The sequence below is a fragment of the Ranitomeya imitator genome, chromosome 9 (assembly GCF_032444005.1).
Source record: "Ranitomeya imitator isolate aRanImi1 chromosome 9, aRanImi1.pri, whole genome shotgun sequence".
Classification (NCBI taxonomy): Eukaryota; Metazoa; Chordata; class Amphibia; order Anura; family Dendrobatidae; genus Ranitomeya; species Ranitomeya imitator.
Window position 1 is genome coordinate 67,758,168 of NC_091290.1, and position 15,459 is coordinate 67,773,626.

General features: G+C 43.5%; 1 protein-coding gene across 1 annotated transcript in view; it reads right to left on the reverse strand.

Annotated features, from left to right (window-relative positions):
• Positions 1-15,459, reverse strand: part of LGR4 (leucine rich repeat containing G protein-coupled receptor 4) — a 109,511-nt gene that overhangs the window by 23,814 nt on the left and 70,238 nt on the right. Inside the window, exons 3-4 of the mRNA XM_069739704.1 lie at positions 9,710-9,781; positions 9,021-9,092 (exon numbers count right to left, since the gene is read on the reverse strand). Of these exons, the coding sequence (XP_069595805.1) occupies positions 9,021-9,092; positions 9,710-9,781 (144 nt within the window). The remainder of the gene's footprint in view (positions 1-9,020; positions 9,093-9,709; positions 9,782-15,459) is intronic.

A 15,459-nucleotide genomic window follows, 5' to 3' on the forward strand; every position in this document is an offset into this window, starting at 1 on the left:
TAGAGAATAGTTACAGGCATGAGGGCACAAATCTTAGTCTAAACATAGAAGAAGTGACCACGCTGTGCACAGATTGCATCATTACAATGCTGGCATTGGATTGTACCAGACCCGTGAGTTTGGTCACCATGCACTGCAGTTTTACTACCTGGACAGATCTCATTTCACCTGCACACCCTTCATTGCCGAGTAACTCTGCGCAACAGAAACAGCAAACAGGGAAAATGCATGGGCCCCTTCATCAACGACCATCGTCATTTTACAGAGGAGGTCTCCAAATTGTTGCCTTCTAGCCCTCAGCATAATTGAGATCGACAGGTTACAGACCACACTTAACTAGTATAACTAGTAAATTGTTGATTAGTAACTCCTCCAGGACTTTTGCATCTTTAGGCTAGGTCACTTGATTTTCATCAAGCATTACATGGAGCCCACTGAAACCCAATGAGATGTCCATATAAATCACAGACTGGTCCTTCCACACTCCTCATCACTGTGCCCTCCAGCCATCAATGGCTCTAATTCTGAACACTAATGGTCAGATGGTCATACAACTCCAACGAGGATCACAACGCAATGATCAGACTGGCCGTCGGCTCTCCCGACCCGAGCATGACAGCACGTATCTCGATGCAGCCATCACGCCTGGGTCGGAAGAGCTGATGGCCAGTTCGAGCATTGCGATCAGAGTTATACAGTCATGTTATACTTCCCTAAGAGTATGTTCACACCACCCTTTACTTCTTCCTTATGGTTTCAACGCCAATGAGATTTTTCTTTTTAAAAAAAAAAAGAAAAAATGTATCACGTAACACTGGCATTTTGCTTTTGGCCACAAGGAGTTTCTTGCAGCATTGTTTTTATTGTGTAGTTTAAAAGCACTAGTGTTTTCTTGAGCAATTTTTTTACATTCATTTGCAAATAATTAAAATACTAGCATTTTTTAAGTTAAAGCTCCTTACAAACACTTAAAAAAAAAAAAAAAAAATATATAGAAGACTGCCCAGGTGTGTTTTGTAGCCTTCCAATTGTAAAAGTATGGAGTGACCTCCCAGCAGAAGTCACCTGTACAATGCTCAGGTCACTTCTTTTTCGAAACCTGATGCTAATAAATGATCGAAAGCTTGACGGGACAAGTGGAAAATTTGATTTTCACTAAAAATAAGTATGAAGAGACTTTCAATAGTTTTATGTGACGGACAAGCTCCCATAACAGTGCAAAATGAACTGTGCATAAACCTGAATGCTTTATCTGCAAAAAAAAAAAATAGATTTTCTTAAACCATACAATTCATTTCCAAAAGAGGCTCGGAGGCGCTTTTCACATCATTTACAGAACCAGTTTAAGGATTCTGTTCCAAATGGAAACCTCAGATATTTTAAAATATGCCTCCCCAATTGTATCATTCACTTATAGGCTCCCATGCTGGGGGGGAAAAAAAAGTACACCCTATGTTTTATACTGAATACTTCTGTATGTAAAACTGCAGCTTGTCATGCTATCCAAAGTGCAAAAAAGAAAACTCAAATGGCACACCCAATGTGTGCCCAAGAGAATAGTTTTGGCCCCCATCAGCGTATGGGCATTTTCAGCTTCTGGGCCAGAAACGTTCCAGGCACATGCGGTAAGCGCGCAGGGGAAACGCAGCGTGACGTGCAGGGGAAACGCAGCGTGAAAGTTACTTCATTTACTTAATTCAGTTCAGACCAATAAACAGGACGTCGTCAGCATCGGTTAGTAACATCAAAGGCGCGTCCTACAAACATGTCTCTATGAGGACACGTCCTACCCTGGCGCTTCATCTCGGCTTCACAACAGCCTGTTTGTGTGTGTTTTGGAGCCTAAATAACATCAATCGAACAAATTCTAAATCATCATTCAGTAAGATCACAGCCACGTTTATAACAAAGAGCTAAGCCTTAAACCAGCGCCCCACCTAGGCTATCACATTTCACTGGATGTTTTAATTAATCCTCAGTTACGGGATACTTTGAACTGGGAAATGATGACGTTACGCTTGAGAACAAAGCATGGGTAGACCCCTCCGGCTTGAAAAGGGTTAAGGAGGAAACTTGGGCTGATGCCCCTGTGACAGAACCTAGGTTACAATTCCGACAGGCTTCCTCCTAGTTAAACAGAAAACACCTGCACTTTCCCGTCAGCCCAGTGATTAATGGCCGCGCTGCCCAAGCATTAGGCTTCTCAAAACAAAGCACCCAGAGATCATTTACAGATCCAATCTACCCTACTGTCAGCAGAGAAATGAAGATCGAACGGGCAACACTTGTAATTTTCTTCCATTCAAAAAGAAAAACAAAAGCTGATGACTGTGTGCATTATCCGGCCTGTCAGGCGGCCATATGAAATCTGTGAAACAGCTGTAGACATGTTGGTTTTTCTCCTTTGTCTGAGGTAAATTGGAGCTTCAACTCCAGTTGCAGAGTTGTCATCCATCTTATCTTGAGTGTAAGACAGATACGATTTGTGGGTTGGCAAAAAAATATTTGTCTGAGGCCGTGTTCACATGACCACTCCAACATCCCGACTGTCGTTTTATGAGCAAACTGAAGTAGTGATCAGCTGCATTGGTTACACAAAGGGCAGCGGAGGGGCCCACATTGATTAATAAAGTCCACCTGGTTTAAGGGTTCTTTTTTTCTGGCGGATGACAGACAGACCTCATAAATCGGTATGTTCCCTCCAATGCAATAGATCACATTCTAAAACTGCCTTATTTCCAAGCTTCTTATGGAAGGTGGCCATAGCCAGGAGAGGTCTACGATCATCTCCTCAGACTCTGCCACTACTATCAATGAAAATTTATTTCTCTTGCGTTCTAAAGCTAAACCAAATGTTGTGATTTATTCAGCCATTCACATACAGAGTGACCATGCCAATATCCATATATTAGGAAGAATTTCGCCGATACGATCCTGAGCCTTTCTGCTAATTCGTACGTGCCCATCTCCGTGTTATAATAGCACCCATCCCATGCTGATGGCGCCAATCAATAGGACTCCGCTGGCTCATGTAAATGACCGATATCAGAGGGGACGAGTGCCTTTATAACTCAGATAAGCGCATAGTAATTAGCAATGGTCAAAGGCTCGGGATGGGTCAAAAACGCATCCTGACAATGTATAGCTATTGCCACATTCACTTTTATATATTGAATGGCTGAATAAAGCACAGAATATAGTTAAGTATTATAATGCAAGTGCCAGGAATTCTCTGCAATTGAATGATTGATGGCAACAGCCTTGTCCCTGTGCACGACAGTGAGACGTCAAATTTTTACTATTACCATGACTGCTTGGCGCATCTGAATGGGCACAGCTTTATATTGAGCCAATGGGAACAACCTCTTCTGGGACCACTTTACACCGTAGCATCAGGTGGGCTGAAGTCTAAAGTCTCTTAATTTAAAAAAAAATAAAAAAAATAATTCCTCAAAGCAAAATAAATGTATTTTCACACATTTTCTTGTATTCACCGCCCTGGAGGTTAGTGGTGAACCTTGTAGCCATACAACATTCAATGAAATGTAAAAGAAAAAGAAAAACTAAAATATTGTGCGGCAAATGGATTTACTGACTACACCTCCCATCACCCAAAGAACTATACTTTGATAGTAAATAACCAAGACAGGCCTAATGATAACTTTGCATTCCTCGCTATCCTAAAGGGTAGACCATGTAGAAAACACTAATTCCCTTCACATCAAGCTTTCTGTCACTCTGACACATTGCTCGAAGGATTATAAATGTGTCAGAATTATTTTTACAAGCCAAGAGATATTCTCAAAATACACTGTTGATGCAAAGCAGTGACCTGGGACATGACTCCCTTACGTAATGACACCTGCATGCTTCTTACCTAATGCAAATAAATAATCCTGAATTGATGAATCATTTTTGCCTTCACAGGAGAAAGGAGTATTTAAACAGAGGTGCATTAAAATATCTCGGGATACAAAAGGCCCCAGGCTTCGTCAAAAGGGAACGAGAAAAAACCTGTCCCTCTGTCTTCATATTCCAAATTCATGAACCTCCCCTGAAGATCAAAGAGAGGATTTTCCGGTGGGATAAACCCATCAAATGTCAACAAAGTGCCGTAACTACAGACAAGCATGGCCTAGTGTTAATAAGTGGGGTTGGGTGTCCATCCATGGTCAATCAACTCTACAAGTCCCCAAAACAACATGCTCCCTTGGAACCATTCAACACTAGTCTATAAGCCTGAACCATTGGTGGTGGTTTATGTGGTGTAAAACCCAATGGATAGGTTTCCTTTACATAAGGAAAAGGATAGTGGTTTCTATGTGGAAAAACCACAAGAGGCCATCACTGTAAAAGACATTTTGCCCTCTTGAACTAATAAAATACTAGCTCCCCGAGGAAGCCCACACGAAATGCGTGTCGGGGCTGCACTAGACCTATCCCGCAGAGACATCCATGGGTAAGCACTCCCTTGGTTCTGCCCACATATTGGGATGTGGTTTGGTCTTCACACCTGAGCCTCTCTAACTGATGGATATATTGTATATTTATACTGCCTTGTTAATCTTTCTCCTAATTATTTAAATAAAATACTTTTGGTTTTAAAATATTCTCCTGGACTAACTCCGTTATTTAGTTAGGCTCTTGTGCTTGCTAAATCATAGCAGGTGCTCACTCAATCCCAAAAAGTTGCAGACTAGCCTACCAGAAACTGTTCTGCTGTGGCTTTGAGGTCCTCAATGTCTTTTTTCCCCTACAGTGTAACATCCAAAATAAACCCACCACATTAAAAGGACCTTCAATTTTAGAGATGCTGCATGAAGTACATTGTATATTGCAGCCAACTCTAAGAATAGAATACAGTTTATCACTGGCATAGCTCATAAATACTTAAAAAATACAAAACAATTATACTAAAAAAAAAAAAAAGTAGTGATCTCAGTCATGGGTAGTTAAAAGAGAATGAATCCACAAAAAGTGACTATAGCATGTTAACCAGACGAAATTGTTGGAATTTTATTAAATTACAATTCTATAATACTTCTGCCATTGGCTAAATTCGATGTGTGTAAATTTATGGCTCATTTTATTTGCTCCTCAAAAAACAAATTGAAGAATTAAATTAAAAGGCAGAGAGTTCAGTAATTTCCATTGTGTACTCAACGGCTGTTGCTTGGCAGGAGCTCTGTAACTGTGCAAACATCGAGACCTCTAGGAGGATTTGGTTTGGATCAGACAACCTGGTAGGTCTTGTGGAACACGACCCAAAGTGCCAAACCTGCAAACTTGAAAAAAGTTGGCTCAACAGAGCCCTGTTAACATAAAAACAGTGTCATTCTCAACAAGAGTATCTTTCAAAAGAACACGTTCTCGTTGGATACCAGGGATGTCAAGGTGTTTGGATAGGAGGACAGCATGAAAACATTGGGAATAAGGGAATGCACAGAGTCAAAGTAAATGATCTACGTCTTGCACAACACGAGTATTCAGAAATTATATAAAATACTTGATATATGCAAATTCCTCTATCCCAATAACTTTACTATTACCGTAATTTATAGAGAAAACCCACCCAAGTGTGACGGCCATGAACATGTAAGAGCATCATACTAGCGGTGTCCACGTGCACATCACTCAAATCCCTTTGTGTCTACAAAAAGGGTTTTATCCCAATGAAATATTTTTATAAGCATCTGACAAAATAAAATTTAGAAAATAAATAAATTAAAAAAAAAAGAAAAAAAGGGAATGCTCAAATTTACCAATCTGATACCAGCAAATGTCAGGTCCCCTACCGGCTTTATTTTGCCACAGGAATAATGTGGGGTTTTCACAATAGATCACTGCAGCCAGTTATTCGAAGAAACGATGAGGCAAGTGGGGCAGTCAAGTCACTGCGGCCAAAGTCAAGGTGACACATTAATAGAGCCAAATATACAAAGACTGGCAGGAGCACCAGGTAAGCATCACCACAAGCATGATAGGGGACCATGGTCTATCATTGTCAAAAATGTCAGGAGGTTAAAAATATCTATTTGTAGGACATCTCTGAAAGATTCTTAAGAATGTGTGGACTCAACATTGGGCATCCACCAAATTTCAGGAGGAGAAGCAGCAAATCTCATGCACCCAATTAATGTAATTTCCGACACATATCTATGACATGCTAGAATATTTATAGCATCATATCTTCCAGATTTTTTAATTTTATAGAAACCTATAATATGCAAATATCTTGTCACAAAAAAAACATTATATATCTTCTAATATTACAATCTTACGTTGATGGCTGTTGCATCTACTACAAATGGCTATGAATATAAGTAAATAGTGCTAAGATATATTTGTTACTGTATTTTTCGGACTAAGATGCATCGGACCATAAGACGCACCCCCACATTTTGGGGTGGAAAATAGCAGAAAAAAAGATTATGAGATGGGGGTCCATCTTATTGTCCGAATTTAAGGTACCGTATCTTACCCGAGGGCCTGTGGTGGTACAGGTGGGTCAAGAGTGGGGCAATGCTGCAGTCCCGGGGTACGATGCTGAGGGTCCTGTGCCGGCGGTGAAGCAGAGCACTGGAGCAGGGTCCCCTCCTCAGGATGTCGCAGCTGAAATGTGTCCACGGCGAGCGCATCATCGGTTTCCATGCAGCCATCTTTCTGAAGCCGTGGGCCGCTGGAGACTTCAGGAAATTGGCGCCGGAGGCCACTCATGTGCAGATTGAGATCTCGGCAGCCATTTTCCTGAAGCAGAGTGCCACCGAGATCTAAACCTGTGCACGTGCGGCCTCCGACAGCCATTTTCCTAAATCCTCTGGCGGCCCACGGCTTCAGGAATATGGCCCCAGGGAAACCGGTGATGTGCTCGCTGTGGACACCGGATAGCAGCGTGGACACATTTTGGCCACCTGCATCCTGAGGAAGGGACCCTGCTCAGGCACACTCTGCACCACATCGCCACACCTCGGCCGCCGATTCCGCTGCCGCAACCTCCTCCCCAGTAAGCCTGCGTTCGCACCATAAGACACACACCACCCCATTTTCCTCCCAAATGTTTTTGGGGAAAAGTGCGTCTTATGGTGCGAAAAATACGTCACGGATATGCCCTTTAAATCCTAACAGGCAGGTCTTTGCAACTTACCTGCCTGTTGTGTCCAGCTCCATTCTTCCCCAGCACAGAATGGTCACATACCGTTTCTACTGGGGATTTAGAAGCCTCTGCTGACATCACTTCTACAGAGCGGAGGCTTCTTTTCTGGTCTGCTCTGACTCCTTGTAATATCCCACACTTTACCCCGATAAGAAAAAAAAAAATAAATTGGGAAGGGGTTGGCCTAGAAGCGGACAATCCATTTAAAGGGAATAGGTCACACTGAAAATGCCTAACAGAGCACGAAGAGATGAACAGTGATAGATTTTTATGGGAAAATGTTCAGTATAATGTAATTTACGGATTTAAAATCTCTGCTCATCCTGGCCATAGGAGTCCATTGAGAGGTCCTACTCCGTGAGTTATAGCCATTTATTTTACTCGAGTATGTTGCGCCATTAATTCCACAGCGCTTTACATAACATCCTCACTGTCCCCATTGGGGCTCACTAGCCAAAAAATTCTCTATCGGTATATGTATTTGTGGAGTTGGAGGAAACCCTCGCAAACAAGGGGAGAACACACAAAGTCCTTGGTGGGATTTGAAACCAGAGCCCCTACACTGTAAAGCTACAGTGCTAACCTCCGAGCCCCAATGTTGCCCAATTTGCCCTGATACTGGAAATGCTGTAATTACTGAGCAATACTGTCCCCTGGACTCCTGTCAACATTAATTTGATGAAAGTTCTAGTGAATATTTTCCTATAAAATCTTATAAATCAGCTAAGCACCTCTATAACAAGGAGCTTCAATTCACAATATGACGACATGGAAACTTTAAGAGTTAACATTTAAAAAATAAATAATCTGGGCCACCTATGCCGGATATGGGCTGTTCTGGAGTAATTCTTACTTCATCCAAGTTCCTTTATGAATTTAGCACGGAGATGCAGATGCCTTTTAATATAACCCGTCCCCACAGCTGCCGGTTACCGCATTCGGACTGGGACTGGAGAAGTTTCCAAACACACAGCAATGATGGCTGGGAGGAGAGCCGAAATAGATCTTTGCATAGATTAAATTATAGCGTTGGTCTGGAAACCTCACAAGCATCTTCCATACTTTATCTGTACATTCTAAACTGGGAAAGGGCAGCGGTCCCCGGCCGTCAGAACATTTACTTATTATACGGCAATCTAAATCCAGACTCCTGCAGCTGCACCCGCTGCCACCACAACCACCAACACGGCAACACTCACTTTCCATAATGAAGACGCGGACGGCCAAATCATGGGACTTAAGAGCGGTCACTCTAAAATTAAGTGTCCTCACAAAGCAGAGCGAATGCCTTATGGGCGACCCGCGGCAAATTTGTAATTAGCGGAGTCTAGACTTCTGGATAATTTTAGCAGCGGATTACTCGTGCTCTCTTTCAAGGATCTGGATACGTAAAAAAAAACCTAAAACAAAGTTACTATCATTTCCTTTGCACAATATCAGGTTAAGGCTTTACTCAAATCACATTATGTGACTACATTTGGTGCATGTGCTGGGACAGCTCCGGGAGTTTGCCCCAAATCTATCCATAGGGCCTTTATAGATCCGATCGATGTGTGGTAAGAGCGTCTCTATGGCATATGGATGGCCGGCATGCATCAACGTGCCGTATGAATGAAGATCGGCACTAGAGAAGGTTTTCATTACAATGGGCAACAGAAACCACTCGGTACACTGGAATACAACACATCCGTCCATCAGAGGTCAGGGAAGGCAACTGGAGATTTTTTAAACCTTTCCTATAAAAATGGTGTGCCTGTATAATAAAATTTATATAAATAATTATTTATATAAATATTAACATATATTATTGAACAAAGCCCAATACATTTAAAAATCTGTTACACACCAATATTATAAAACGACTTACAGGGATTGAAGGGATCCCAGGACCTTCAGAGCATCACTAGGGACAGTCTTCAGCTGGTTGTTTTGAAGAGTCCTACATAAAAAAGAAAATGGAAAATGAGGGGCAGATCATTAGTATTAGAGCAAACATTTCATGAAACGTTTCTCAAGTGTCAATGGGACGGCACCAAGGTCCTTGAAATGACACCAATCTTTAACAAACCGCTAGACGGCAGGAGAGGGCACACGTCACTCACGTGCCCTCCGGACGGCCAATCTTAGTCATTTTATGTGAATGAGAACATTAACATACCAAGGATAAAATGAAGATTGCTCCGGCATCTGGTGGTAGATCAGAGCAGAAAGCACTTATGGCGTATGCTCTAGATACATTCGGCAAATGGGTTTGTAGAGGCCCAAAATGCCAAAACGTGCCCATTGTAAACACAAGGTGCCCACTTCTCTGGAAGCCCAGGCTAATGTTACCACGCGGAGCTCGGGAAGAGGTCGCCTGAACATAGTTTATTGGTGACCAAGGTTCACAACCATTACAGGCCAGAAGGACAACTACTAAACATTAGTGAAGGGGGGGTGCGGTGTCACAGGAGGACAAGCAATTTCCCCCGGGCCGATGGCGGTTACAGAGAGCCTTGCTGCGCTGACAGAGGAGGGCAAGCATGTAATTACTAACAAAACTGCACAATTACTTACAGAACTTTGAGTTCTCTCAGGCCAGACAAGGCCATGGGATGGATGAAAGAGAGGTCATTGCCCGCCAGCCGTCTGGAAGAAAAATTGTAATAATAATTGAGGCAAGGAAAAAAAAAAATGTACTTTAAATAATGAGCTCACAAAAATAAAAGTTAGTTTGGAGACATCACTAATTGATTGTCAAGAACATGCAACTTATTATATCACAACAGTAAACGGCAGAAAAGAGACATTGTACAATAATGAGGCTGGGAAGTGGCAATGAGGACGGCTGGTGCAGCAGGATGAGGAACAGGGACACTTCAGCAGCCTCATCTAAAAGGGCTCATTATTAATATTGATCATCAATTAGCAATAAGGCATTGAATTATCCCAGTTATAACAACCACCTGACATGTTACTTTGCTTTCTGATTAGAAAGGCAGGTATGGGTTCTTACTGATTTTTTATTGAATGCACGTATTTGTAGGTTTATGTTTTTTTGCGTTTATAAAAACCACTAAACCCGGAAGATGTGGTTCAGCCATAAAACTACCTGCTGAACGGAGATTTATTGACTCCGCGGAATCACAGGACTCGTTGACAAGTGATGAATAGATACTCTGCATGTAGTGAGTACAGAGTGGGGAAAGTGGATAGGGACTTATAAATGTGCCCATACACTTTAGAGGGCAAATATATGCCAACAGGGGGTCCCATTACATTGGGAGCCCACAGCACAAACAATATCGACAAATGGTCAAATGTAGTTTTACGAAAAACTACATAGAAACGGACATTATTTTTACGTGGTCTATAGTAAATAACACAGGCAGCTGCATAGGTCCACCCTAAAAAGGTTCTCTGGTACTTTGAACAGGTCATTGGTAGCGTTGGCGACACCCGGCACCTCTTTTTTAATTTAAATAGATTTTTATTAACAATATAAAAAAAGGAGAACAACAGAATGCCATTTACATTGCATTATATCAGATACACATTTTCTTACTTTAATAAACCCCAACATTACCCCAACTACCCCCCTCCCCCATAAGACAGCTCAGTCTCAATCTCCACCCCACCGAGGCATTATCTGCCTCTTGTAATTTATCCTCTTCCAGGTCTTAGGAAACACGACGCCTATACTCCTCAATCCAAATCAAGCCAAGGAGACCATATTTTATTAAAGAGTTCTATTTTCCCCCTTTTACTGTACACCCCCTTTTCCAATTTTAGACCATGTTGAACATATTGGAGAAATTCCCTTCTCACAGGTGGTTCCGCGTTTATCCAGTTTCGTGCTATTACTTTCCTGGCCATGTAGAGTAGCCTAGCAATTGCAATCTTCCAAGTATTGTCAACTCCAATTTCTTCCACATATCCCAGCACACATACTATCGGGTCTCTAACAACTCTGCACTTATACGCTGCTTCAACTCGGCTCAAAACCACCACCCAAAAGGCAGCCAGTCTCGGACACGTCCACATCATGTGATATATTCCTGCCTTCTCACTCGCACACCTCGGACACCCAGAATTGGCACGCAATCCCGCTTTGTATAACACTTCCGGAGATTTATATACCCTATGCAAAATGTATAGCTGCGAGAGCCTATATGGTTCACTCAAGGATAGTCGCGGAACCCACTCCATCACCGATTCCCAGGTTTCATTTTCCATCGGCCCCACTTCTCTCTCCCACTTAGCTCTCGCCTTTATAGGGAAATCTAGCAGAAATGTGTGCATAAGGTCCTTATACAGAGTGGAAATAACTCCCCTTGTAGTACCCTCACCACACACATACTCCAACACTATATCATCTTGAACCCTGATATCAGCCTTCTTATTCTGAGCTCTAAAGGCATGTCTCATCTGCGCATACTGATATTCCCCTGTGGATCGCAAACCAAATTCTTCCTGCAATTGGGAAAAGGACTTCAGCTCCTGCTGCTGGATTATCTGGTGAACAAAGCAAATTCCCTTATTCTGCCATTCCATCAATCCTCCCAGGGCCTCAAAATCCTTTAAGTTGTGGTTAGACCATATCGGTGTGAATTTAGTCAACCCTGTAACCCCACGAATCTGCCTTAATCTATTCCATAATTTACGAATCAGGAACAGGGTTGGGTATATTTTCCCCAGCGCGCCCAATGAGCCATCCTCCAAACACCTAGCCATCGGTCGTCGGTCCGTCACCTCTTCCAATAGCTGTTGTACTGCACTGGATGACGCCCCTCGCGCCCAGCCCTTCAAATGCTGGCTCTGGGCCGCAAGGAAGTATATTTCCGGGTTGGGCAAAGCCAAACCACCATCTTCCTTGGGTCGTTGAAGCGTCTCCAAGCTAATACGTGGATATTGTCTACCCCATATCAAACTTCTAAAGAGGGCATTAATCTGCCTGAACTTCCCCCGAGGGATCCAAATTGGTGCGTTATGCAGAACATAAAGAATTTTGGGCATAAGGACCATTTTAATAAGGTTTACCCTACCGACGACCGATAGATGTAGCTTATTCCAGGCGTCTACCTTTGCCTTGAGTACCCCCATAACAGGAGTCAAATTTCTTTGCAGAAACTCCGCCACCGGCACCGAAATCCATATTCCAAGATATTTAAATTGGGAAACCACCTTCAGCCTCTCATCCCCAACATCCTCACTCACATTCTCTCCTACGTCATCCACTCTAAAAAGAACCGTCTTATCCCAATTAATTGTTAGTCCCGACACAGTACCAAATCTCTCAACAATTTCAACGGCCCCTCTTAGTGAATTGTCTGGATCCTCCAGGAACAGCAAAACATCATCCGCATATAACGCTATTTTTTCCTCTACTTTGCCATACCTAAACCCAGGGACCCCATCCGACTGCCGAATCTTAGCAGCAAGAGGTTCTACAGCCAACGCGAACAGGAGGGGTGAAAGCGGGCATCCCTGCCTAGTACCCCTAGCCAGCCCTATAGGACGAGATAGCTCCCCATTTACTCTAATTCTGGCGGATGGTAATGAGTACAACAGCTGTATCCAGGCCACAAACTGCGGGCCAAACCCCATACATTCCAGCACCTGCCAGAGGTACCCCCATTCGACGCTGTCAAACGCCTTGTGTGCATCTAGCGATACAATCACTCTTCGACCACAGTTATCAGACTCTACCTGCAAATTTACATATAACCTCCGCAAATTGATCGCCGTTGATCTATCCGGCATAAAGCCAGATTGGTCCGAATGCACCAGACTCGCAATAACACTAGAGAGGCGGAGAGCCAACACCTTGGCCAGAAGCTTGACATCAATTGTTAGTAAAGAAATTGGGCGGTACGACTCCGGTTTCCCCAAGTCCTTATCCTCCTTTGGAATGACCACTATTATGGCCTCTCTCATAGAGGCTGGCAAGCGCCCACAAGACCTAGCTTCCTCCAATACCATTTTTAATCTAGGAATCAACACTTCTGCCAACCCTTTATAGATCTCAGCGGGTAACCCATCGACCCCAGGCGCCTTCCCATTGGCCATAGACATCAATGCCCGACTCAATTCCTCCTCAGTGATAGGGGCCTCAAGGCTCTCCCTATCTGCCTCACTCAGTCTCGGCAAATCCAGACCTTCCAAGAAAGTCAGTGCATCCTCGACCGATTCACCAACCCGAGAGGAATACAAATCTGCATAGAAGTCCGCAAAGGCTCTCAAAATTTCAGGTGTTTCCGTTATTTTACCTCCACTAGCAGAATCCAAAGAGTGTATATATGAAGAACCTCTCTGAGCAGCAGCCACTACCGACAGCATATGTCCCACTGTTTCTCCCTCCTGATAGAACAATACCCTTTGGAAATCTCGTTTCCTCTCAGCTTTGCCTAGCAGAATTTTTTCCAAATGATTTTGTGCGTTTTTCATTCTTCTCTCTGCCTCAGGGGTTCCCAGTGTGGCCATCCCATCCTCTGCTTCCTTCAACTCCTCAACTGCCGCTTTTTCTACCTCTCTCGTCCTCCGCTTACACCTACTAATGTCCCTAAACAGTAGTCCCCTCAGGTACGCCTTCATTGCATCCCAAATTGTAAGAGCGTCGGCGCTTCCATCATTTAAGAGAAAGAATTCCGCCACCTCCCGTCCTATACTTTCCAACTCAATACTCTGTAGCCAATTAGGATGAATCTTCCATTCTCTCCCACTTAGCGAGCGAGCCCCCTCCAATCTAACCTCTACTTCAATTGGACTATGGTCCGACAAGGCCCTTGGCAGATATCTCACCTCCCCAACCAATGTGTCCAAAATCCTGTTACCCAGAGCCATATCAATCCTAGAGAGTGTGGCATGTGCCGGTGAATAACATGAGTACCCTCTCTCCCCCACATGTCTAACCCTCCACAGATCAATCAAACCTATCTCCTGTATATAGGTGCCAAATGTTGTTATGTGTCCCTCCGACCTATTCTGAGTATTTTTATTTTTATCCCAATATTCATCACAGATGTTATTTAGATCTCCGATAATTATTAACGGTGTCGGTCCCCATTTTTCCACTCGCTCCATTACTTCTCTAATCTTCCTGCTAGAGTAGGGAGGCGGAATATACATCGCGGCAACACACAGCATCACTCCATACAGTATACACCGTAATAGTACATACTGTCCCTCCACGTCCACATATACCTTCACCTCCTCATACTGAACTCCCGCTGGAACCAAGATTGAGACTCCTCTTGCATACGTGGAGAAGGTAGAATGATATCCCCTCTGGATCCATCGTCTATTCAAAACATCCACTTTTTCCCTTACCAAATGCGTCTCCAGCAAGCATATCATTGAGGCCCTTTGGTCTCTTGCATATTGCAAACACGCAGCACGTCTAGATTTCTCCCCTAGGCCTCTCACATTCCAGCACAAAATCTTAAAACGGGTCCCCATCACTTGGCTCATCTTCACTATAAGTATCATCAATTTTGAGCTCAGGCTGTCTAACTACCCTCCCCCCCCCCCCACCTCCCAACTCCCCCTCCCACCCTTCCCCCCTCACATCTAACCATTCCACCTCTTTCCAAGAGTGGGGCATCATCGCCCATAGCGAACACTCCGTTTGGCATTACCTTCCCAACCCTCCTCCCACCACTGTACATAACAGGATTTCAGACATTTTGAAAAATAACGTTCTCAAAACATTTTAACTTAGAATTATTTGCACACACAAGAAGTCTGCATAAACTTAAAATATGTCGCAAACCCTTCCTCCCCCTTTCCCAGCAGCCATTACACCATCCCTTTCCCTTCTTCCCCCCCCATACCCCTTGGCTTGTCAATCACATGACTCTTTTCCAACTGACAGATAAGTAAACAACTTCAGACTCTTCCCACAGTTTCAGTCTCCTTTTCCTTTAAGCTTTTTAGCATTAATATCGATCCACTGGGTAGCGTCCTCCGGCTTCTGGAAAAAATGAATTTTATCAAACGCCACCACCCTCAGTCTTGCTGGGAACATCATGGAATACTGCACACCCAATTCCCTCAGCCGTCTCTTGATACCCGTGAACATCATCCGTTGTTTCTGCACCAGAGTAGAATAGTCTGGGTATATAGCAATCTTTTGACCTTCAACTGTCAGATCCGTCATGTCTCTGGCCTTCTTCAGGATAATGTCTCTGTCTCTATAGTTTAGAATTTTGGCGAGCATGGTACGGGGATTCGCTCCAGGGACAGGTGGTTTCGGCGGGACCCTATGCGCTCTTTCTACCGCGAACACTTTTGTTAGCGCCATATCTCCAAATGTCTCTAACAGCCAT